This window comes from Tamandua tetradactyla, chromosome 15, assembly GCF_023851605.1.
Source record: "Tamandua tetradactyla isolate mTamTet1 chromosome 15, mTamTet1.pri, whole genome shotgun sequence".
NCBI lineage: Eukaryota > Metazoa > Chordata > Mammalia > Pilosa > Myrmecophagidae > Tamandua > Tamandua tetradactyla.
Genome location: NC_135341.1, coordinates 82,268,162 through 82,293,427, shown reverse-complemented (window position 1 = coordinate 82,293,427; position 25,266 = coordinate 82,268,162). Strand labels below are relative to the sequence as shown.

General features: G+C 41.3%; 1 protein-coding gene across 8 annotated transcripts in view; it reads left to right on the top strand.

Annotated features, from left to right (window-relative positions):
• Positions 1 to 208: 208 nt before the first annotated feature.
• Positions 209 to 25,266, top strand: part of NME9 (NME/NM23 family member 9) — a 45,546-nt gene continuing 20,488 nt past the window's right edge. For 3 of the 8 annotated variants that reach the window (XR_013162935.1, XM_077130230.1, XM_077130235.1), the window contains exons 1-10: positions 277 to 390; positions 1,414 to 1,450; positions 13,380 to 13,437; positions 16,721 to 16,824; positions 17,716 to 17,787; positions 19,645 to 19,761; positions 20,977 to 21,052; positions 22,822 to 22,904; positions 23,094 to 23,186; positions 24,447 to 24,601. Coding sequence is in view for 7 of the 8 variants with exons in the window: in XM_077130230.1 (XP_076986345.1) it covers positions 1,418 to 1,450; positions 13,380 to 13,437; positions 16,721 to 16,824; positions 17,716 to 17,787; positions 19,645 to 19,761; positions 20,977 to 21,052; positions 22,822 to 22,904; positions 23,094 to 23,186; positions 24,447 to 24,601 (791 nt within the window). In the remaining variant the exon portion in view is untranslated. Of the gene's footprint in view, positions 391 to 1,413; positions 1,451 to 13,379; positions 13,438 to 13,489; positions 13,561 to 16,720; positions 16,825 to 17,715; positions 17,788 to 19,644; positions 19,762 to 20,976; positions 21,053 to 22,821; positions 22,905 to 23,093; positions 23,187 to 24,446; positions 24,602 to 25,266 lie in introns of all 8 variants that reach the window. The other 5 variants (XM_077130231.1, XM_077130236.1, XM_077130233.1 and 2 more) reach the window with 5 other exon arrangements.

The following is a 25,266-nucleotide window of genomic DNA, read 5'->3' as shown; positions in this document are numbered from 1 at the left end:
GAGGCAGCCCTGCCTGGCGCGCGTCACCTGGGTGCGTGACGGTAAAAGGGCGGCAAACGCGACGGGGCAGCGCAGGAGGAACGCGGGAACACCTGGGCGGTGCGAAGCCTCCCGACACTGACAGACGCTCCGGCCAATGAGAGTGTTCCTTCAGGCCCCATCGGCCCCTCGAAGGGCGGGACTCCGGGCTGCCTGGCGGCGGGCTCAGTCTCGGCCTTTGGGCGCGGGGGTCCGGTGGGCGTGGCTTACGTTACGGAGGCCGACGGGGCGGTCGGCGCCCTCGGTTGCCAGGACGACTGCTGGGTGGCCTCAAACTCGGTTGGTAACTCTGCCGGCGCGCTGAGAGCAGTGTTCCTGACAGGAGATCGTTGGCGGTGGCTCGGTTTCCCGGTAATGCTTAGGACCATCGGGAGGACAGGGAGCTTTTCTTCGGCTCCAACTCCTGGGCGGGTTCTGGGCGGGGAAGGGGCTTTACACAGCCCGCTGGTGGCTGGCTGCAGGCCCGCTTTCGCCCCGTGTTCATTTTGAATCAGTGCATTTATTTGTTGCCAAATCTTAAAAGTGGACGGGGGACCCCAACGAAAACCATTCTTGCCAATCCTAAAGAACACCTAGGGCAATATATAAGATTCTACAAAGGTTCCATGCACGAGAGTAACTTTCCAGAAACCTACAACCTCCAGATGGGTCCCTGGACCAGATAAGTCCTGAAATGCAGCGGAGCCAGCCTCTCCAGAACATCAGACAGTTCCACCTCCCTACCCCATGTTGTCAACAGCCCCTTCCAACATGAAAAAGTTAGAATCACCCCGAAAGAGTGGGAGAAAGATCAAAGAGGATGGTGGTGTTATACAGAGAAGGTAGGGTTTAACAAATGAGTATGATTGCAGAATCATTAAATTGATATTTCTTTTAGTCTCCAGTACCTTAAAGCAGCTAGAAGTAAAAACCTAAAATTGTGGAATTATAACCCATACCAAACTCTGAAGTCTGTTCTAGCATTAATTGTAGTGCTGTGCTTTGAAATTTATTGTTTTGTATATATGTTATTTTTTACAAAAAAGAAAAGAAAAAGTCAATGGTGATGATAAAATATATACATATTCCTTCTAGCCTCCTATATTCTGTAACTGCTAGAAGGAAAAATCTGAGAGGTTGGTATGGCAGCCCATGACAAACTCTGGGATGTGTCCTGTAACTATTTGTTGAGGAGTGCTTTGGAAACTGTTGCTTTTTTGCTTTGCTTTGTATATATGTTATGTTATACAATTAAAAAAAAAAAAAGCAGGCGGGGGGGCGGGGGCTCTGTGGGAAGGAGGCTGTTGACTTACTGATCCATGTGGCGGTCTGACCTGAGGCTGCGTCCGGAGCCGCCCTGGAGCCTGCAGTAACACAGGGCTTTTGTCTTGGCAGAACTATGGGCAGCAAGAAGAAGGAAATTGCCCTGCAGGTAAGCCTCAGAGGGCGCTTGCTTCTACCACTTGCTTGGGGTGTGGCGACGAGGGGACTGGTGTGGAGCAGGAAGTGCACTATAAAAGTGATACTCTGGTTGCCAGGGGATGTGACAGTGTTCCCCAAACTTGAGGGTTATACCCTTTCTTCTTAAAGGGAAAACACTTATCTCAGACCCCTAGTGATGACGAATTTTGTAAGCACTTAAGTAAATGCAAACATAAAATTGGGTGTAAGCTCCTCATGCTTACAGTACTTCTACCATAAAACCCAAATATGCATTAAAATGCCCAAACTCTAAAGAACCTATATCATAGTCTCACAGGAAGCTGCAGTTATATTTTAACAAAGATTATAACAATCACAACAAATTATGTTGATTCACATTTACTTGATAGTCTTTAATTTTACTTTATTTTATTTTAATGCATGTTTGGGTTTTATGGCTCCTCGAGCCCAAAGGGTCCTGGCCTCAGAGCTGCTGTGGCTCACTTGATGACAGGAGTGAGCCACAGAGTGTTGCTGGTGACTTACAGCTGAACCTCTGAAAGTGACGAAAAGAGGTTGGGTGAAGGGGCCTGTTCTGGACCTTATCACATTCCTCAGGACCAGTTGTGGCTCCAGGATGTCATCACTTCAACCCTCTTACCTCATTTGAGGTACCAAGTTTTTCTGTTTGTTGTTTTAACCAGAAACGTAAAGGCAAGCAAGCATGATTTCTTTAAAAAGTAGTAGGATGTTTGCAGATTTTTACATGTTTCTTACTCTTAATTGCAAATAGTCAGTGTTCTAATTTACTAGCAGCCAGAATGCAATATACCAGAAATGGAATGGCTTTTAAAAGGGGGAATTTAATAAGTTGCTAGTTTACAGTTCTAAGGCTGAGAAAATGTCCCAATTAAAACAAATCTATAGAAATGTGCAATCAAAGGCACCCAGGAAAAGACACCTTGATTCAAGAAGGCCGATGAAGTTCAGGGTTTCTCTCTCAAGTGGAAGGGCACATGGTAAACACAGTCAGAGTTCCTCTCTCATCTGGAAGGGCACATGGCGAACACAGCATCACCTGCTAGCTTCTTCTCCTTGCTTCCTGTTTCATGAAGCAACCCGGGAGGCATTTTTCTTCTTCATCTCCAAAGGTTGCTGGTTGGTGGACTCTGCTTCTCGTGGCTATGTCGTTCTGCTCTCTCTGAATCTCTCTCATTCTCCAAAATGTTTCCTCTTTTATAGGACTCCAGAAACTTATCAAGATCCACCAAATGGGTGGAGAAATGTCGTCACCTAATCCATCTTAACAACTACTCTTGATTAAATCACACCCCCAGGGAGATGATCTGATCACAGACTCAAACATACAGTATTGAATAGGGATTATTCTGCCTTTACAAAACGGGATTTAGATTAAAACATGGCTTTTCTTGGGGACATACATCCTTTCAAACCAGTACAGGCAGCCTATCTTTTTAAAGAATCAGAAACCTTAGCATGCATATCTTAAGAATGAGTGGTAATTGCTCCTCTTTGAAACCAAAGGAAGAAAGGTTTATTTTGTCCAGAACCTAGATTTTCTGTAGTACATAATCTGACTCAACCTGTCTGGATAGCTCATTTAAGCAATCCAAACCCATGGGGCCCAGAATAAGAACGAGACCTTTAACCCTTTAATGTAATGCCTGGGTACATCCCAGAGTATATTAAACAGATAATAAAAAAGTATTGGCAAAGTCCCTGGAGGGATGGGACAAAAAAATATATAGAACTATTAAACTTTATTACCAGGGAAACCCTGGATACTGTGTCAAACATTAGGGACATTAGGCCTTGCTCTTGTGAAGCTTATGTGTGTAGCAGAGAAGCTTAGTCTATCTATAGGCATGCCTAAGAGTTACTTCTGGAGGACTTCTTTTGTTGTTCAGATGTGGCCTCAGTCTCTCTGAGTCCAACTCTCAAGTGAAACCATTGCCCTCCCCACTACGTGTGACATATCCAGGGGTGAAAGTCTCCTTGGTGGCGTAGCAGATGACTCACAGGGATGAGCCTGGCCCTGGCACCATGGGATCAACAATGCCATCCTGACCAAAAGGGGGAAAAGAAGTGCAACAAATAAGGTATCAGTGACTGAGAGAGTTCAAAATACTGTTGAGTGGCTACTCTGGAGGTCATACTTATGCAAGCTTCAGTTAGACATTGCTACCTATCATAATTTGCCAACCCCCAACCAAAACCATTCCTGCCAATCCTAAAGAACACCTAGGGCATTATATAAGATTCTACAAAGGTTCCATGCACTAGGGTAACTTTCCAGAAACCTACAATCTCCAGATGGGTCCATGGACCAAATAAGTCCTGAAATGCAGAGGGGCCAGCCTCTCCAGAACATCAACTAGTTTCATCCTCCTATCCCATATTATCAACAGCCCCTTCCAACAAAAGTGAGAATGGGCATAGCTCAAATATCCCTAATGAGAGGGAGAAAGATCAAAGGTGATGGTGGAGTTATACAGAGAAGGTAGTGTTTAACAAATGAGTATGATTGTAGAATCATTATATTGATATTTCTTTTAGTCTTCAGTATCTTACAGCAGCTAAAAGTAAAAACCTAAAATAGTGGAATTGTACCCATACCAAACTCTGAAATTTGTTCTACAACTAATTGTTGCAATGTGCTTTGAAATTTATTGCTTTTTTGTATATATGTTATCACAAAAAAGAAAAATAAAAGAGGCATATAACAGAGAAGATAGGATTTAAGAAATGAAAAAAAAAAAGAATGAGTGGTAATTGTCATGGTCTTTTAATTTATATAGATTCAAAGTACCTCCTCAAAAGGCACTTATTAATTACAAAGGAAAGAGCATAATATTATAGTTGAGATACCTGACCAACACCATGGTATTCAAGTGATCAAACTGAACATCATCAGTAATGGGACAGGTAATGGAATTGTGTGGCACCAGATAGGATGCAGTGAGAAGAACACAGTGACTTTTCTGTCAAAGATGCATAGCCTGAATCTGCTCGGGATAAAACACAGGCATACCCAAAATGAGGGACATTCTGCAATAATCGAAAGAGACTAAAGAGACTTGATAAATAAATTTAGCACATGGTTCTGAATAGATCCTTTTGCTGTTCTTGACAATTACTGAATTAACAATTTACTATTGGGACAATTAGTGAAACGTGAATAGAGGCTGAGAGTTAGATGACAGTAATGTATTGATGTTGATTTTCTGATTTTGAGGGTCTAGTTGTGTGCTGGTTTGAAAGGATTCATGTACCCTAGAAAGCCATGTTTTAATCCTAATCCCATTTTGTAAAGATAGCTGTTTTTTCTAATCCCTATTCAGTACTGTATGTTGGAAACTTTCATTAGATTATCTCCAAGGAGATGTGACTCAATCAAGTATGGGTATTAAACTTGATTAGGTGGAGATGTGTCTCCACCCATTCTACCTGAGTCTTGATTAGTTTACTGAATTCCTATGAAAGAAGAAGTATTTTGGAGAAAGCTTCAGAACACTGCAGAACCACAAAGCAAAGAGTTTACCAGCCAGCAACTTTTGGAGGTGAAGAAGGATAAACGCCTCCCAGGGAGCTTCATGAAACAAGAAGCCTGGAGAGGAAGCTGGCAGATGCTGCCATGTCCACCATGTACCCTTCCAGCTGAGAGAGAAACACTGAACGTCATCAGCCTTCTTGAAACAAGTTATCTTTCCCTGGATACCTTAGAATGGACATTCCTATAGACTTGTTTTAATTGGGACATTTTCTCGGCCTTAGAACTGTAAACGAGCAATTTATTAAATTCTCCTTTTAAAAACCTGTTCCTTCTGTGTGAGACTAAAGCAAAAAATGTTTATTTGGTAGAAAATTAATATTTTGACTAGTGCATTTCCTAATATAACTTATGTAGATAGTTTGATTGAATGCCATAAGTACTTGGAATCTCAGGTAGGACATGAGATTTTGCTGGTTTGTCCAGAGTGATGCCCTGATGAATCCCAGAGTGATTCAATCAGTGAGTGGAAAAGTATCTGCAAAGCCCCCTTTGGGGTGTGGTGAGAACGGGGAGAAATTCAACTTCCCCAAGTTGAAATCTTGATATTCTCACAAATAGTGTGGACAACCAAAGCTATAGGCAGAGCCCCCAGTCTTGGGGTTTGTTCATATGAAACTTAACCCCACAAAGGATAGGTCAAGTCTACTTAAAATTTAGGCCTAAGAGTCACCCCCAAGAGAGCCTCTTTTGTTGCTCTTAGCCAACACAATGAGCAGTCCCACCACCCTACCCCTCTCTACGTGGGACATGACTCCCAAGGGTGTGGACCTTCCTGGCAACGTGGGACAGAGATCTTGGAATGAGCGGAGACTCAGCATCAAGGGATTGAGAAAAACCCTAGAATGAGCTGAGATTTAGCATCAAGGGATTGAGAAAACCTTTTCGATCAAAAGAGGGAAGAGGGAAATGAGACAAAGTGTCAATGGCTGAGAGATTCCAAACAGAGTCGAGAGGTTATCCTGGAGGTTATTCTTATGCATCAAGTAGATATCATCTTGTTATTCAAGATGTAATGGAGAGGCTGGAGGGAACTGCCTGAAAATGTAGAGCTGTGTTCCAGTAGCCATGTTTCTTGAGAATAATTGAATAATGATACAGCTGTCACAATGTGACTGTGTGATTGTGAAAACCTTGTGTCTGATGCTCCTTTTATCTACCTTGTCAACAGATGAGTAGAACATATGGAATAAAATTAAATAATAGGGGAACCAAATGTTAAAATAAATTTAGTTTGAAATGCTAGTGATCAATGAAGGCAAGGGGTAAGGGGTATGATAGGTATAATCTTTTTTTTTTTCTTTCCTGTGTTTGTTTCATTTCTTTTTCTATTGTCTTTTTGTTTCTTTTTCTGAATTAATGCAAATGTTCTAAGAAATGATGAATATGCAACTAGGTGATGATATTGTGAATTACTGATTATGTATGTTTTATTTTGTTTCTTATTTTTTTAATTAATAAATAAATTTAAAAAAAAAAAAGAAAAGCTGTTCCGTTTCTGGTATATTTCATTCTGGCAGCTAGCAAACTAGAACAAGTTGTTATGTAGGAGAATATATTCTGATGTGTTATCAGTTTGGCAATTATTTTCAAATAACTCAAGAAGAAAACATTTACTGTATTTACAAGTTTTATGTAAATTTGAAATTATTTCAGGATAAAAATCATTACACAAAAATTTATGCTACTGATGGAGAAAATGCATTTTTTTTGTATTTCATTTCCAATGTAATCCAAAGCACTATTTAGATAAGAGAAAAATGTGAAGACATGGCAATAAAACTTATTTCTTTCTGATCTTAATGTTGCACTACATTTAATAAAAGATGAGTAAAACTTGTACACTGAACAAAACATTGCTGAGAAATTGAAAGAATATGTGAGTAAATGTAGAGAAATGCCATGTTTAAGGACTGGACTCAGTGTTGTTAAGATTTCATGTTTTTTTCACAAATTGATTCATATAGTCAAAGTAATCTCAATCAAAACCCACACAGGAGGAGGATCCAAGATGGCTGATTAGAGAGAGGCTGGGTACTTCTCTCCCAGAAAAACAACTAGGAGGCAGGCAAAAACTGTCAGCCACAGTAGACTGGGGGCTCTAGAGATTGGGGGGAGGGCTCTAAAACACCAGAAAAATGCAGGATGAAGAGATGGGGAAGCTGTAGTGAGAAATCTGAGTAATCCCGAGCCCCAGCTCTTGATGTCCATCTCCCACTCTAGGGATAGAAAACTTGTGGGTGTTCCATCCCTGGCAGACAGACGGCTGTAGACTCAGGGTATCTTTCCAAGGACAGGGCGGAATACAGTCTAGCACTGTTTCAGCTTTTGGCCAGCGAATTTGGACTGCTGAGACCTGTAGTTCCAACCCACCCAGCCCAGTGCTGCTACACCATCATCTGAAATAGACAGAGAGTGATGAAGAGCATGCCTTCTGAGGGCTGAGGGGAACAGGTTCCCAAAGAACACTACCTGCTGGCAGGCGAGGAAAACACAACTCTGGGAAGACATCTAAAAGGCTTTGGGGCTAAGAGCACCAAATACTGGGCAGGCTAGGAAAGTGTACCCTTGGGCAGCAGATTTAAAGGCTATCTGGTTCTTTATCTGACCCTCTCTCTGAAGCCCTGAGGAAGTGGTGTGTATCCCCAATATGGATTCCTGGCCCTTCCTAGGTTGGGGAATACTGATGAACTGGTGTGAAAGAAGAGTATTAACACAAAGACAATCTCAGATAAGAGAGAGAAAATCTGACCTTTAGAATAAACTCACCAAAATAATCCAATACCTGCACATCAGCAAAAAATTATAAGCCACACAAGAAAGAGGAAGATATGGCCCAAAGGGGCAAATTAAAAAGGAGGAGATATAGAATTTGCAAGAACCAAATATGTTCAAACAAATTTCCTAAGTCAATTCAGGAAGATGGCTAAAGAAATAAAGGATATTAATAAGACACTGGGTGAGCATAAAGAAGAATTTGAAAGCATGCAATGAAAAATAACAGACCCTATGGGAATGAAAGGTACAAGAGATGAAATTGAAAAATACACTGGAGGCACACAATGGCATATTTGAAAGGGAAGGAGAAAGGATCATCAAGCTAGAAGCATACAAATTCAGATAGACAAAAGAACAAATAGAGAAAAATTGAGCAGGGTCTCAGGGAATTGATTGACAACACAAAATTCACATCATGGATGTCTCAAAAGGAGAAGAGAAAGTGAAACGGGGCAGAAGGAATATTTGAGGAAATAATGGCCAAAAGTTTCCCAACTCTTAGGAAAGATATAGCCATGTCCAAGAAGCCCAGTGTACTCCAAACCAAATAAATCTGAATAGATCTACTGTAGGACACATACTAATCAGAATGTCAAATGCCAAAAGTAAAGAGAGAATTCTGAAAGCAACAAGAGGAAAGCAATTCGTTACATACAAAGGATGCGTGGTAACACCAAGCACTGATATTTCATCAGAATCTATGAAGCTGAGAAGGCAGTGGTATGATATATTTAAGACACTGAAAGATAAAAACTGCCAGCCAAAAATTCTCTATCCAGAAAAACTGTACTTCAAAAATTAGGGAGAGTTGAAGATCTTCACAAATAAGCAGAAGCTGAGAGACTTCATTAACAAGAAATCTGCCTTATAAGAAACACTAAAGGGAGTCCTGCAGGCCAAAAGGAAAAGACAAGAGAGACTTGGAGGAGAGTGTAGAAATGAAGAGTATCAGTAAAGATAACTAAAAGGGTCTAAAGAGAGACAAAAACAAGATATACCATATACAAGCCAAAAGATAAAATGATTAAGTGCTACCATTACAGTAATAACATTGAATGTTAATGGATTAAACTCCCAAATTGAAAGACACAGACTGGCAAAGTGGATTTAAAAAATGGATCTATACACTGTCTACAAGAGACTCACTTTAGACCAGAAGTACAAATAGGTTAAAAGTAAATGATTGGAAAAAGATATTCCATGCAAGCAGTATCCCCAAAAAACTGGTGTAGCTATACTAATATTGGTCAAAATAGGCTTTAAATGCAAAGATGTTAGAAAAGACAAAGAAGGACATTATATATTAATAAAAGGGGCAATCCACGAAGAAGAAATTACAATATTTATGCACCTAACCAGGGTACCCCCAAACACATGAGGCAAACATTAACAAAATTGAAGGGAGAAATAGATGTATCTACAATAATAGTTGGAGACTGTTCTGGTTTGCTAGCTGCCGGAATGCAACACACCAGAGACGGATTGGCTTTTAATAAAAGGGGATTTATTTTGTTGGTTCTTCAGAGGAAAGGCAGCTAACTTTCCACTGAGGCTCTTTTCTTACGTGGAAGGCACAGGATGGTCTCTGCTGGTCTTCTCTCCAGGCCCCTGGGTTCCAACAACTTTCCCCGGGGTGATTTCTTTCTCCACCTCCAAAGGCCCGGGCTGAGCTGCAAGTGCTGAGATGAGGAATCCCAAGCTGCTAGACTGTGCTACATTGCGTTCTCTCATTTAAGCACAAGCCAATTAAGTTAAACGTCACTCATTGCAGCAGACACGCCTCCTAGCCGACTGCGGATGTAATTAGCAACAGATGAGATTCACCTACCATTGGCTCATGTCCACAGCAACAGAACTAGGTGCTTTCACCTGGCCAAGTTGACAACTGAATCTAACTACCACAGAGACTTCAAAAGACCATTCACATCAATAGAACATTTAGACCGGGGATCAGTAAGGAAACAGAGACCTTGAACAGTTTGATAAATGAGCTGGGGCACGGAACAATGTATCCCAAGACAGCAGGATATACATTCTTCTCAAGTGCTCATGGATCATCCTTCAGTATAGGCCACATGTAGGGTCACAAAACCAGTCTTAATAAATTTAAAAAGATTGAAATTATACAAGGCACTTTCTTTGATCATAATGGAATGAAGTTGGAAATAACAAGCAGAGGACTGGAAAATGCTCAAATTTATGGAGGTTAAACAATGTATTCTTAAACAATCAGTGGGTCAAAGAAGAAATTTCAAGAGAAATCAGTAAGTATCTTGAAAACGAGAACAGAATATATCAAAACTTATGGGATGCAGTAAAGGCAATGCAGAGAAGGAAATTTATAGTCCTATAAGCCTACATTAAAGGAAGAGCTAGGGTGGTGCAACGGTGGCTCAGTGGCAGAATTCTCAGCTGCCATACCAGAGACCTGGATTCGATTCCTGGTGCCTGCCCATGTAAACAAACAAACAAACAAACAAACAAAAAACTAAAATCAAAGACCTAAGTACACACTTGTAGGAACTAGAAAAATAATAGCAAACTAATCCATAAGCAAGCAGAAGGAAAGAAATAACAAACATTAGAGCAGAAATAAATGAAGCTGAGAACAAAAAAACAATAGAGAGAATTAACAAAACCAAAAGTTAGTTCTTTGAGAAGATTAACAAAATTGACAAGCTCTCAGCTAGACTTACAAAGAAAAAAGAAAGAAGATGTAAATAAATAAAATCATAAATGAGGAGGAGGACATTCCTACTGACCCCACAGAAATAAAAAATAATCAGAAGAGGATCAGGACCAGATGGCTTTATAGGTGAATTCTACCAATCATTATAAGAAGAATTAATACCAATCCTGCTCAAACTCTTCCAAAATTTGAATTAAATTGAAGAGGAAGGGAAGCTACCTAACTCATTCTGTGAAGCCAATGTCACCCTAATACCAAAGCCAGATAAAAAATACTGCAAAAAAGGAAAGGAAAATTATAGACCCATTCTAATGAATACAGATGCAAAAGTCCTGACAAGGCACTTGCAAATCAAATACAACTGCACATTAAAATAATTATACACCATGATCAAGTGGGTTTTACCCTAGGTATGCAAGAGTGGCTCAAAACAAGAAAACCAATTAACGTAATACACCACATTAACAAATCGAAGAACTATGTGATCATCTCAATTGATGCAGAAAAGGCATTTAACAAAATCCAGCATCATTTCTTGTTAAAAACACTTTGAAAGATAGGAATAGAAGAAAACTTTCTCAACATGATAAAGGGCATATATGAAAAACCCACAGTTAATGTACTCAATGGTAAAAACTGAAAGCTTTACCATTGAGATCATCAACAAGATTAGAATGCTCACTGTGCTGGTTTGAAGCTGTTATGTAACCCAGAAAAGCCATGTCCTTTAGTCTTCATTCAATATTGCAGGCTGGAATCTTTTTTATTGTTTCCACGGAGATATGGCCCACCCAATTGTGGGTGGTAAGTTTTCATTAGATGTTTCATGGAGATGTGTCTCCACCCATTTAAGGTGGGGTTCCTTACTGGGGGCCTTTAAGAGGGAACCATTTTGAAAAAGCTTTACAGCCACCAGAATGGACAAAGCCCCAATGAAGCTGTTGAAGAGTAATCTAGCAGAGCTTGCCATGTGCCCTCCCAGCAGAAAGAGAAACCCCAAACTTCATTGGCCTTTCTTGAGTAAAGGTAATCTCTTACTGGTGCCTTACTTGGGACATTTTCACAGCCTTTGAACTGTAAACTTGCAACTTAATAAATTTCCTTTTTTAAAAAGCCATCCTGTTTCAGGTATATTGCATTCTGGCAGCTTTCAAACTAATACATCCACTATTACCACTATTATTCAGCACTGTGCTAGAAGAAATAGCTAGAGCAATTCAGTAAGAAAAAATAAAAAGCATCCAAATTGAAAAGGAAGAAGTACACTTTCACTATTTGCAGATGGTATGATCCTATACCTAGGAAGTCTGGAAAAATCTACAACAAAGCTTTTATAGTTAATAAACAAGTTCAGCAAAGTGATGGTATAAAAGATTAACATGGAAAATCAGTAGTGTTTCAATACACTAGTAATTAGAAAACCGAGGAGGAAATCGGGGGTAAATCCACTTATAGTAGCAATCAACAGAATCAGATATTTTGGAATAAACTTAACCAAGGATGTAAAGGACCTGTATTCAGAAAACTACAAAACAAAAAATATCTAAAAGAAGATGTAAATACATGGAGACATTCCATGTTTATGGATTGGAAGATTAAATAATGTTATTCTACCCATATTGATCTACATATTCAATGCAATCCCAATCAAAATTCCAGCAGTCTATTTTGCAGAATTGGAAAAGCCATTTATCAAATTTATTTGGAATTTTAAGGGACCCCAAATAGCCAAACACATCTTGAAAAAGAAAAAATAAAATTGGAGAACTCTTACTTCCTGACTTTAAGGAATATTACAAAGCTACGTTGGTAAAAACAGTATGGTATTGACTTAAAGATAGACATATCTACCAATGGAATCAAACTGAGAGTTCAGAAATGGACCCTCACATCTCTGATGAATTGATTTTTGACAAGGTTGCCAAGTCCACCAACCTTGGACAGAGCAGTCTTTTTTAACATATGTTGCTGGGAGAACTGGGTATCCATATCCAAAAGAATGAAAAAGGATCCCTTCTCACACTTTTAAAAAATCAACTTAAAATATGTCAAAAGACCTAAATATGAGAGCCAGAACTATAAAACTCCTAGAAGAAAATGTAGGGAAGCATCTACAAGATCTTTTGGTAGGAGGTGGCTTCTGGACCTTGTACCCAAAGCAGGAGCAACAAAATTTAAAAAAAAAAGTAGATAAATGGGAATTCCTTAAAGCTGAGAGAAAGAAGCCACACAAAATAATACCGTATAATTTCATTTATATGAAGTTTTAGAACTGGCAAAACCAGTCTAATGTGATATAAAGCTGATTGGTGTTTACTGGATTGAAGGGTAAGGGTGGGCATTGGTTGAGAAGAGGTAGCAGGGAACTTTCTATGGTGATGGAAATTTTATCTCTTGTGATAAAAAAGTCTGGTTATGTTGGTGTATATATGTTTAAAAACTGTTACACTCCAGTTCTGTGTATTTCACTGTCCATAAATTATGTCTCAGTAAAACTTACAAAAGGCAGAAAATAAAAATGAATACCTCTATGTACATAAATATAGATAGATGTAAATACTTAATGTTGAATGAAAACACAAATTACAAAAGGAGACCTACAATATGATACTATTTATGTACACTTTAAGGACACAAACAATGTAATATACTGTTTCTGAGCAAATAACATTAAAAAGTTATTTTTTAAAATGATGCTTGAGACCAGGACACATAATCCCCAAGGGAGTGGTCATTCCTGGGGAGGGTGGTGAGAAGGGAGAGAAGGAGAAAAGAAGACTGGAGAGAGGAGACAGCTTGAACTTATTTGTAACTATTTAATTGAGAGAGAGGAAGCAAATACATCAAATTGTTTCCCCATTGGTGCTACAGTAATACAGCATTTGATCTCTTTTGATTTAGATAAACATCAGTACCCAGGAGCTTTGGGAGGAAATGCTCAGTTTCAAAGGACTAACTGGTAATTTAAAATAATTTTTCATATCCATTCTTTTCAAAAAATTAAATGACAGTATTGAACCATGAAGAGAAGGACTGCAATGAGCACCGTTTTCCTGTAATCTTGAACTTCATAAATAATCAGGTGATTTCCTTGACTGTACCTGTGTGTATATACACACACAAACACACACCTCTGTACATCTCTCAGTATATTCAGTTCAATAGTCACATCTGTACTGTTAGACAATAGGGTTCCCTTGTTTTAGAGCTGATTGTCATATTCAGAGATTGCTGTTAGTAACAGAAACCTCTTCTAATTACCTTAGGTACAAAAGGGGAATATATTGGAAGGAAAACAGGATCTCTTAGAACTCAGGGGCTGGAAGGTGAGCCAGGCATCACAAGGGACTGGAACCAGAGATGCACAGTCACTAGGAAACAGTGCAGCTACTGTCCCTGTTCCTCCTTGCCCCTATCCTCCTTGTGTTGGTTATGTATTGTTGTATAGCAACTTCCCCCAAAACCTATTGGCTTAAAACAACAAACACTATCCCACTGTAGGGGACAGGACATTTAGGGTGGGTGCTGTCTCAAACCCCCCAGCCAGTACACACCCAACTTGGTGTGGCCCCTGTCTCGGTGAGTACTATCATAGCTTTATCCCCCTAGACTAAATACAGGGCATTGTCTTTTTCCTCTGCCATGTGGGGCCAAGTGATGTAGTTGTGTGTGTGTAGTTGGGGGGAGGTGTTGCTACACTCTACTCTCTGAGGAGTTACAAAGCTTTTGTGTTGGTGCCAAGTCTATTTTGTCCATGTGTCTTGCCAGTGTAACTAGAACCCAGCTCCAGGGCAAAGTGAGCCATTTCTTCTCTCTTTTTTTCAACAACAGTAGTCAAACCACCCTCCCCATCCTTTCTTGAGAACATGCCATATGTCAGTTACTCTGTTGTGCAACTACTCTAAGCCAAGCCCTGCTCTAAGCAGTTCAAGGGCCTTTGTTGACTCATGGCAGCAAGGACTTCTCTGCCCCTTTGCATCAGACAGTCTTGAGGAAAATATGTTCTTCCCTCTCTCTAGAGCCAACGCAAATTTGCTTCTAGTCAACCCTCACCTTGGAAATTTTGCTTTCTGCTGGCTCATTTTATTCTGCCTTCGTATACGCAAAAGCCTATTCAGATTTATACACACACAACTTTCACCATCTCTGACATTCCTTCCAGTTGTCTTCTCTGTTTTGTGATCTTCCAGAGTCCAATTCTTCATACACATCTTCTCCAATCCCTCCCACACTCCACCCCCATTCCCTCCATAATCTTGTGAAGTATGCCAGTGCCTTCACCATCTCCTCAAAGGGGCCTTGGTGTACAAGGCGAGATGAGGGATCTGGTCAAATGATGGGACTGAGCTATCAATACAAAACTTGCACAAGTATTTTTAGGTAATTTGGTCTCAATTTTATTTTGCTGGGGCTTGAACCTGCCCTTTTCAGTGGACCTATAAGTCTTCAGGGGTTTTCTCCTGGCTTGATCCAAATGTCTTTCTCTTCCATGATTGGTGCCTTGAAATACCCAAATCCACTCAGTTGTGAAGTTCTTGCCCTCCAAGAAGCCCAGAACTTTATCTTCCCACTCCCCTACTACACCCCCCCACCCCCAATGTGGAGGTGGCTCAAAACCCTCTCTCCTGCCCCTACTCTTCTTCTGGGTGTCTGTGTATCTTTGGGACCACTTGCCTTTGATTTTCTGGCTGGTAGCAAAAACTCAATTTGCCTAAAATCAAGCTTGCTTTCATCTCTCCCCAAATTCTCTTTCTCCATCCCACCCAACCATTTTTTTTGCTTTTTCAGGCTCAAAGGTAGAGACTTTTTCATACCTGCATGACTTCCATCCCCTCCCCAGTCTTTCTGCTTCCTTTGCAAGGTCTCACGATCTCTCCCATCCTTCCTTTATGTCCCCACTGCTACCTGCATGTTTGGCTCCTCATCCCTCCCATTCCAGCCTTGTTTTTCTCTTCAAAACTGTGCTGTTTGGCCAAATCAACCAATACTCCTAAATTTGTATATCTTCCTTCTTCCCTGTGGCCTTTGAAAGAACATGGGTTAGGGCTTTGGCCAGACCTCATTCAAAGTTTGGTTTACTGCTTCGTTTTTGTTTGTTTTACCTTGCGCCAGTCACTTAACTTCTTTGAATCTCAGTCTCTTCATCTGTGTAACGGGATAGTGATATTCATTTCCCTGTTTGTTTGTTTGTTTGTTTGAGAGGAAAGCAAAATGTACATGCTGTCTTGCAGTTCAATAAATATTACTTCTCTCTCCTCTCTAAAATGTACAGTGAATCCTCATTGTCTAGTTACTTAGAATGAAACTCATCAAGTCCACATCCCAGATGTCCACCACCACTCCCCACAACACAACCCAAGTAGACCTGGTCCGGAGAGCTGGCCAGGAGCCCCTGAATACCCCCAATTGTGCCTGGCCAAGCATGCTTCCCACCACGGCCTCTCTCTCTGTCCATCCAAGCCTGGCATTCTCTTCAATGCCTAAAGCAAGTCTCCTTTCCACTGGGAAGCCATCCTTCCCTGATTAGTACAACTCAGTGTTAATACAGAACTTCCAGATTCTATGTTAATCCAAGGGTCGATCATGAATGGATGAGTTGCATCTCTGTTGGCTCAGCTTTCTTAGCTTGCTTATAGGTCTCCTGGTTTAATACAACCAGAAAGGAGGGTGCTCTCACACCCAGCCCTAACATAATTAATAGGTTGGGACCAAGGAAGTAAAAGTTATACAGGTTTCCATCTAGCTATCTATCAGGTTCACTTCCTAGGAGAAAAAGATTGATTGTATAAAGTAAATAAAATTCTACTTTACTCAAAGCAGGAAGCTTTTAATTCATCAAGGGAAAATGTTAATGACTATTGTACACTGACAGGTCACCAATGGTGACTCCTTCCTTTGGAATAGACAGTTTTAGTCCAATTCAAATATTCATTGAGGGTCTACTCTGTGCTAGGTCTGACCCTGACCATATCCTGAAAATTCCTGAAGGTAAAGTTAAGATGATGATTTTTTGCCATACTTAATGCATTACATTTAGCATTCAGGATACTGAGTTATAAGAATGAGAGATAGCAATATTTCCAGGCTTGCTCTAATATGTGGGAATAATAATCCTTGTAACCATTAAATACTCCTGTTAACAGACATCCATCTGAGGAGGGTTAGAGTGTGCAGGTATAAATTCTGCCTGGCCTGGAGGTTGTTGGCGCCTGCTGAACAGTCCTACTTGTGGTTCTCTGCAGTTGTTGATGTCTATCAAGGCTGGTGTGGCCCCTGTAAGCCCGTGGTGAGCCTCTTCCAGAAGATGAGGATCGAGGTTGGCCTGGACCGTCTGCATTTTGCATTAGTAAGATTCTTTCTCAGCAAAAAGCGTGAAGTGCCTTTTGCAGAGTATTGACAAGGCATCAGTTATGGATTTTTCATATTTTTCCATGATGCTTTATCTGGATATGTAAAATCCCGCCATCAATACCCTCTCCCCCCACCCCCATTCCACCACCCGAGTCAGGCTGCCTCCTTGACTCAGCTGGACATGGGGAAGGGATACAAGTCACTCAAACTTATATGCTCTTTTTTGACTCCATGAACACTAGACTGAGGATTCACTTTCAGAACACAGGGTTTCAAGATTTCTACCTTCTGCTTCATAACAGGGAACTTTGAGTAAACATTTACTATGTTTAATATGTAGAGGCGGGAATAAATTCCAGAGACGTGTACAAGAGATACTGTTGATATGTAGCATGAGTTGGAGGTTCATGGACCATTAGAGACCAGAGAAAGTATGACCCACACTAATCTCTCAAGAAGTTTGATTTCAAAGACTTTGCAGTTCTTCCCTTAGGAGTCAGTTTTGATGCTTCTATAGAGAGTGCATCGAGGACATGCTTGGATGAGGAATCTGTTATGTCTATGTACTGTGGGTCTGTTAGACCATGAAGCACAGTTTGAGAACCTTTCTACTCTATTGTTGCCAAACCTGGAAGCTGTAGGATGTCGGGCAGTGTAGTACCTTTATACTGAAGGAGTAGCTGGGTGGGAGCAGGGAAACTTGTTTATTCCTCATTTTATTCTCCAACTTTTAGTCATATCATAACAATTGTTATGATTCTAATAAAAAGACATTAGGGTATAAGCTGGGCCTTCATCTGAGGAGGGTAGTCACAGGGGGTGTGCTTTACCTCAGCATGCTCACCCACTGAACTCCAGGCTACCTGCTAACCACTTGTTTTCTTAGGCAGAGGCAGATTGTCTTGATGTCCTTGAAAAATACCGAGGGAAGTGTGAGCCGACCTTTCTGTTTTACGCAGTAAGTACATTTTCAGAAGCAGAACTACATGAATGTCACAAATCATTAACGCTCAGATAGATGTGACTCACTGGGAGTCATCAAGAGGTCTCTCTGATTCAGACAAGTGTTGCTGTATTTTCCTGACATTTCTCCCTGACTCTATTATTTTGGCTATGTACAGATTCTCCCTAAGTTATAGTGATGTAGGACCCTGACTCGGATGGTGGCAGGAGGGCACCAGGACACTGCGCCGACACAGCTCCCTAGAGTCACTCTTGGCTCAGGTAGTCTTCCTGATAGTGTGCCCACCAAGAAGGAATATAAGTTGCTGAAAGGCATATGCTCCTTTGTGGCTCCACAAACACTCTTGACTGAGGTTTCATTTTCAGAGCATAGGGTTTCAAGATTTCTATCCTCTGCTCAACAGCTCTTTAGTCACTTTAATTTAATAATAAAATGTGAAGGTAAATTAGAAATAAGAGGAAAGTAAAAAAATCAGAAGTGAGAGGGACTATTGGGGAAAGCCAAGTGATTCAGTGTTTTGAAAAATAATTTGAATGTCTTTGGGTGTGACATGCACACTCGGGCTCCATGCCCCTTAGAGTCCACAGCCTCACACCTGGGCCTCCTAGGTTTGGGTCACTTGCCAGACCCTAAAGGCAACTGGAACACTACTCCCAACCTGGTCTAGTCCCTTCATTGTACAGGTAGAAATACTGGAGTCTGTTCACCTAGGTCCCCTGATTACCTGGCCTGAGTGGTTTTCATTGGAAAACTTTGGCCTCCTGCCTTTGGCACTGCAAGTATTATGATTTGGAAGCTTATATAAAGCAAACATTATTTGAGCTTTGGCTTTAACAGGGTAAGAAATTATATGATGAAAAGGTAAGGGGTAATGGGGAAGGGGCAGGGTAGGAGGGAGGAGGGGACAGTTGGAGCTAAAAGAGATGAATGTGCCCCCAGCCAAACTGATATCAGAGCTCAGTTGCAGAAATGGGCTAATTACCACAATGGTTTGATAGCCTGGTTCCTGTAATGATTATAGCATAAGTCATAATCAGTTGTTGGGAACATGTGTCAAGCCCACACATTCCCTTACAATTCTACTGAGGGCTGGATGGAAGGACCCCATTCTATCTGAACTTCTCCTTGAGAATCATTCCTTTGTGAGTAACATACATAGAGACTGCTGGAAAAGTTAAAGCAGGAAACTCAAGTACACCCCAAGTCTTCCCTGACAAACCCAGATAGAGTTGGGAATTGATTCTTGCCTTGAGTTTCCAGCATCCTACACATTCCTTTATTAAAGCAATTATCTAATTGTAATTGTTTCCTTGACATGACCACCACTCTTTCCCTTCAACTCCCCATTCACTAAAGGCAGCAACTGTGCCTTTTCATGTTTATATCCTTTGCCTCGCCCTTGGTACTTGGCATATAGTAAGTCCTCAATAAAAATGTATTGAGTGAATAGGCTGTGTTTAAGCCACACTTGAACTTACAACTCAGTGTGCACTGTTCTTCCCTTCACTAACTCACAGTTGCCCTGAAGGAAGTTTTGAAAGGAGAGCATGGAGGAAAATGTAGGGATCAAGAAAGAGAAATCATTTAAGAAGTGATAGGCCTGGGGGTCTCTTGCCAATGAAGGGCCCCCAGAAGGTCACAGCAGAGGTGAGAGCTCCCTACCAGAAGTGATGGCGGAGGTTATGGGCCACAGATGGCAACTCTTTATATTTTGCCTGGGATTAATGGACCCTGACCTCAGGCACACTCCTAAACAAAACTCTTGGACATTCTTGCTGTAGTTTGAAAATGATTACTATATGCAAAAAGGATTTCATGAAGTTTGACCGATATTTTTGTAATTTTTTCTAGGGAGGAGAACTGGTGGCTGTGGTTAGAGGAGCAAATGCACCACTGCTGCAGAAAACCATCCTAGACCAGCTGGAGGCCGAAAAGAAGGTGTTGACTGAAGGCAGAGACCGAAAAGTGGTAACTGGAGGTCATTTCTCAAAGCAGCAAACCCACAGTGTTCTCGGGCAAGACCAACAGCTTTCCCCCCCACTCATTTTGTCAGGGCTATCAATGGAAAGTATAAAATTCCCACCCTGGGGTTCATTTTTTTGCTTTGGGCTGAGGGGACAGTGCAATGCCTTTTGATATGTATACATTTTGAAGGCTTGTTTTAAACTCTTCCCCTTCACTAGGCCCCTTCAACTTCTTCTAGCCATTTGGCTTTCACCCTGCACTTCAACTCTTCATAAGGGTTTCTGAAGCCCTGAAATGAAAATAAAGTCGTAGATTCAAGTGGTGGGTAGAATTCCCGTGGTGGACAGGAGAGTTCAGAGACAGGACTCTCCTTAGCCTCAGGGTGAAATCTCTCCTCCTGACCCCCCTCACCTCACAGTCCTGAAGGTTTGACTCATTATCCCACGGGGTTTCTTTCATTTCAAAATTAAGCTTTGTCATTAGCATGAGAAATAGGACCCATATAACATGTCACTTTGATACATTATTTTCATCATAACATAGATTGCAAGTTTTTCGCAAGTAATTTGCTGCCTTTGAAAAGCAAATTACTTTAAAACTTTAAAACTAACTAAAAAAACTTTAGTTAAACACAGGCATTTGCTGGTCCTTTGTGTGTATCTCCCACAAGAGCCTTAATATTGGTTTAAGTTTTCATATTCATTTCCAAATAATAAAACTCTATTTTTATTGAATGGATTAGAATCAAATCTTAATTTTTGCCAAGAAAACTGGCAATTTTATTCCAAGAAAGAAGATTGCAAATGCTTCTATTTTCCTGTGCCTCTTCGGGGTGGGGGTGGAGTGGGGGGGGATTACCTATTTCTTTACCATTTCCCTGCACTTTGTAGCCAGTTGCTTAATAGTTATTTGCATTTCAATTCTTCCTCTTCTTACTAGTTCTCTAGTTTTTAGCTTCTACTTGACACTTGTGAAAACAGGCAGAATCTATAACCTAAGTTAAGCATGAACTTACTTGTCTCCTATCTCCCTGTTGTCCACCATCACCAAACTACTGAAAACGATATTTGTGAAGTTTTTAAGACTCTAATAATCTTGACCCTTTCTCTTTATTCCATGTTTTGGATTTTTACTTTTTTGGTTTCTGTAGGTTTTGGAAGCTCTTTCAATTAATTTTAATTAGCTAACTACTTCCTGTTCATGACCGATTTGTACTAGATTCAAGATGAAGCACTTCCTGATGAAGATAAATGTTTCTTCCACATAAGGGAGACTGGTGAAGATGAGGATGTGGGTGAGTACAGGACTAATGAACAGGATGAAACAGAAAACTGACTCAGATTGCTATGTGTTTTAAAATATACAAGTAACCACACTGAGCAGTCTGAACTCTGGGACGATTGGACATAAGATGTTTTATTTCCAATCACCTGACTTGAAACAGACTGTGTCGCATTTCCCTCTTTACTGTAACTATGTCCTGGGTACGTTTTATAGCTTTCTGTTCATGTTCAAATATAACAAGTGTGACTTAAAAGGCCATTCCTAGGCTCTGGAAAAGCTCCATCTAATAAAATGGAGGGTCGTAACACTAATAATTTAAAATAATGATGGTGGTATTTCCTTAGTGATTATTTGAGACAAAGAACTCAAGTCTCCCCATCCCTTCTGAAGCTTCAGAAGGTTGGCTCTATTAAAAATCTTCCCCTCCCCAAAGCCTTCCTCTCTTTCCCTTTTTCTCCAAGTATCAAGTCATACTCTTGGACATTGCAGCTCCCTGAACCTTTAACAGAGAACAATTTGACCTGACAAGGGGAAATCCACACTTTGGGATTCCAATTATCAGTGTAAAGAAAAGCTAGAAGTTAGGAATAAGTTCAGGAATTGATTTGGTAAAATAAGGAAGATTATTTTTTACTATTGGAAGAAACAGAACACTGTGTGTGTGTGGATAAAAAGGGGCTGCTTGAGTTGGATTCTAAACAAGGGAAGAGGTACAGTTTAGTAGAACAAGAACTCTTCACACCTTCAAAATGATTTCCACCTTTATAAATCTTTTGAGATTTTCAGAAGAGGAAGCCCTCTTTATTTGCACTGTAACACTGTTAGGTTTGCAACCCAACACATTGAGTATGCAATGCAAAAAAAGCAGCAGAAAAAACAGGCTGTGACGAATGCAGAGTTGGGTAGCTCATCAAGACCAAATTTGGACAAGCAGGAGTAAAAGAGATATGGGTTCATGACCTAGTCACAAGCCTCCTTTCAGCTTTTGTGGCCCTTGGCCACAGCAGGTAACTATGATCACATGACACTTCTATTACTGTTCACAAATTGGACTGGGTGGACACTGACCCAAGGGCAGCCAATCAGTGGACTGATCAATGTGCTATGCCTAGTGTCTTAATGAACCGGGCCAATCTGATCATATCTCTTGAGAAGTGAGCTGAGATAGGACGGAAGCAGCTTGGCAGTATGGATTGGAGCTGAAAAGTCACAAAAGATCATAGACTCAGGGTGTGGAGTAGTCATTATTGGCCACATGCCAGAAGGTTTAAAAAGCAGCAGAGAAAAAGGAGCCAGTTGACTGAGCGAACACAGCAGACAGCAATTAGAGACCAAGACATCATGAAAGCATGACAGGAAGTGATGAGAATGGCCTGGCCTGTGCTCTCAGCTTCAGCTCCCCAATCCCACCCCTACACAGGCTTATGCATTCAGTTGTTTCTGTTCCTTAGTAGCTTTCAGCCTGTTTCTGTTCCTTAGTAGCTTTCAGCCTTCCCTTTCCCACCTCTCTTCCCCCTGAGGTTCAAAAAGCCAGTCTGTGTCCCATGAGCCAGATTGAGATTGAGGTCTGGAGCCAGACGCATGCATACACTAGAATCAAGGTTTGCAGGGCATAGCTGAGAGGCCAGTTGAAGGAACATAAAGAGCCCAAGCCTATACCTGGCACTTAATGTCCTGGAGTCTTGTGCGGAGGCTGCAACTGTACCTGTGAATGGCTTCCTGAGATCTATAGTATGGTGAGTCCAGCGTCTAACAGCACCAACCTTTGGCATATTTCAGTTTCATCAGAAAAGACTTGTACCTTGGCTATCATTAAACCAGATGCAGTGGTACATGGAAAAACTGATGAGATTATCATGAAGGTAAGAGAAAAACTTGCCCTCTATGACTGTTTTCATGTCTTCTGTGGTGGAAAAAGAGGGGCGCAGGGAGGGGCTAGGTCCATGCAGTATTGTACTAGTGCGAAAAGAAAGCTTCTGAGGAATTTGAATTTGGGCTTGAGTTATCATTTCAGTATATATATATAATATATATTTTGGCTAATTTCACAGATCCAGGAAGCTGGATTTGATATTTTAACAAATGAAGAGAGAACCATGACAGAGGCAGAAATGCGACTTTTCTACCAACACAGAGCTGGAGAGGTCAGCTCATCTGTTTCCATATGTGAAACACAACTTCCTTTCTTTCTCTTTTTCTAATATTATGCTTCTATATTTATATGAGTCTGGAAGAAAACAGAATATGGACAAGTAAATCTGCTCTGAATCTGCTCTTAGAATAATGATTTATAGGCTATATTAGGTAAATTTAATTCTTTGGTTGTAAGGAAAAGCAATGAAATAATGAATTTATTGCTTCATAAATTATTATTTATTGCATAATTATTATTGCAATTAATTAGAATTAATTGCTTATTCTAACTTAAGCAATGAAATAATGAATTTATTGAAGGATACTCCATAGCTCACAGAATTGAAGGAAGAATTTAACAAGAAGGTCTTGGGGAGAAGAGGAACCAAGACAGTTCTAGGAAACTCAGAGGCAAAGACTCATGAATAGTTACTTTAGACGCTACCATTGGATAACTCAGACCCACCCACTTTCCATTTGCTTCTGCTTATGACTGTCCTACTGGGGAGGGAGTATGACTGACCTAGGCTGGGTCGTATCCCACCTTTCAGGTTATGTGTTTGTATGGGGCAGAGGGGAGGCATTATGGTTGTCAGGTTAGGACCAAGTGGAATGGGGAGGGGCTGGTCACCAAAGGAAAAACCGGGTACTGTTACTCTGAAAAGGGGGAAGCGTTGCAAGGCATCATACACACACACACACACACACACACACACACAGGCTCTCAATTACAATCTACCCCTTGGTTATCCTGTAAGGCATCTCACACACACACACACACACACACACACACACGCAGGCTCTCAATTACAGTCTACCCTTGGTTATCCTGTAAGGCATCACACACACACACACACACACACACACACACACACACAGAGGCTCTCAATTACAGTCTACCCCTTGGTTATCCTGTAAGGCATCACACACACACACACACACACACACACACACACAGAGGCTCTCAATTACAGTCTACCCCTTGGTTATCCTGCATCCACACAGCATGGTTCCCATATTTATATCTGCCTTTAACTTGTACCTGTGTTCTCTTCAACTTTTATCTTGGTCATCACCTCCTCTCTGGGATTCTCCACAGCAGGGAAAGGTTTCCAAGAAGGAAAGTACTGTGGTTGAGTGTCCGTGGGTATGCTGGCTAGTGGCAAGCTGCTCACTAACTACTCCCATCTCATGGGTGGGGTGGGCCCAGCTACCCTCTGCAGGCCCCAGCAGCCCGTGCCCTGGGTCACTGTTTTCCCTCCTGTGCTTAGGAGGCATTTGAGAAGCTGGTAACTCACATGTGCAGTGGACCGAGTCACCTCTTGATCCTCACCAGAACTGAGGACTCCGAGGATGTGATCACTGCCTGGCAAACCGTCATGGGTCCCTGTGACCCCAGTGTGGCCAGAAAGGAACAGCCTGACAGGTGACGTCACTAGCTGTGGCCCTTTCATCCCTTAAGCTTTGCACCCAAGGAAGCTGAGAGCCCCATGTGATGTTCAGCCCCAGAATCATGGTTAGCACAGAAGGCTCTCTGATGACTGGGAGACCCCTGCTTTGTTTTGTATCTGGGGAGACCTTGACATCCTCCCCCTGTGATCCCTTCATCAGCACTTTGCAGAGTGCCTCCTGTAAGCTCTCTCCTCACTGCCTCTTCTCTCCTTGGCCCTCTCAAATGCTAGACTGGATCTGGTCCTCAGCCACTGCTCCTCTCCTTCTCTAGCAGGAGGGTCCCACAGGGTGGTCCCAGAACCACCTGCAGTACTCACCCAGGAAAACACAGGTTTCAAGACCTCACTCAGTCCTGCCTAGTCAGACTCTGTGGTGGGGCCTGGTAATGTGCATTGTAGATTCAATCCCTTCACCCCTACCCCTCACCCAGGGGGTGTGTGTCCTCAGGTCATGCTATCTCTCTCTGCCTCGGTTTCCTCATGCAAAAAATACGTGTTATATCAGGACCTGCCTCAGATGTTGCTGTGAGGATTAAATGAGTTAATATTTACAAAACACTTAGAACAGTGCTTCACACACTGGAAGTCCTGGCGATATCAATACTACCTCATAGGGTTGTTGCAGGAACCACTGTGCATA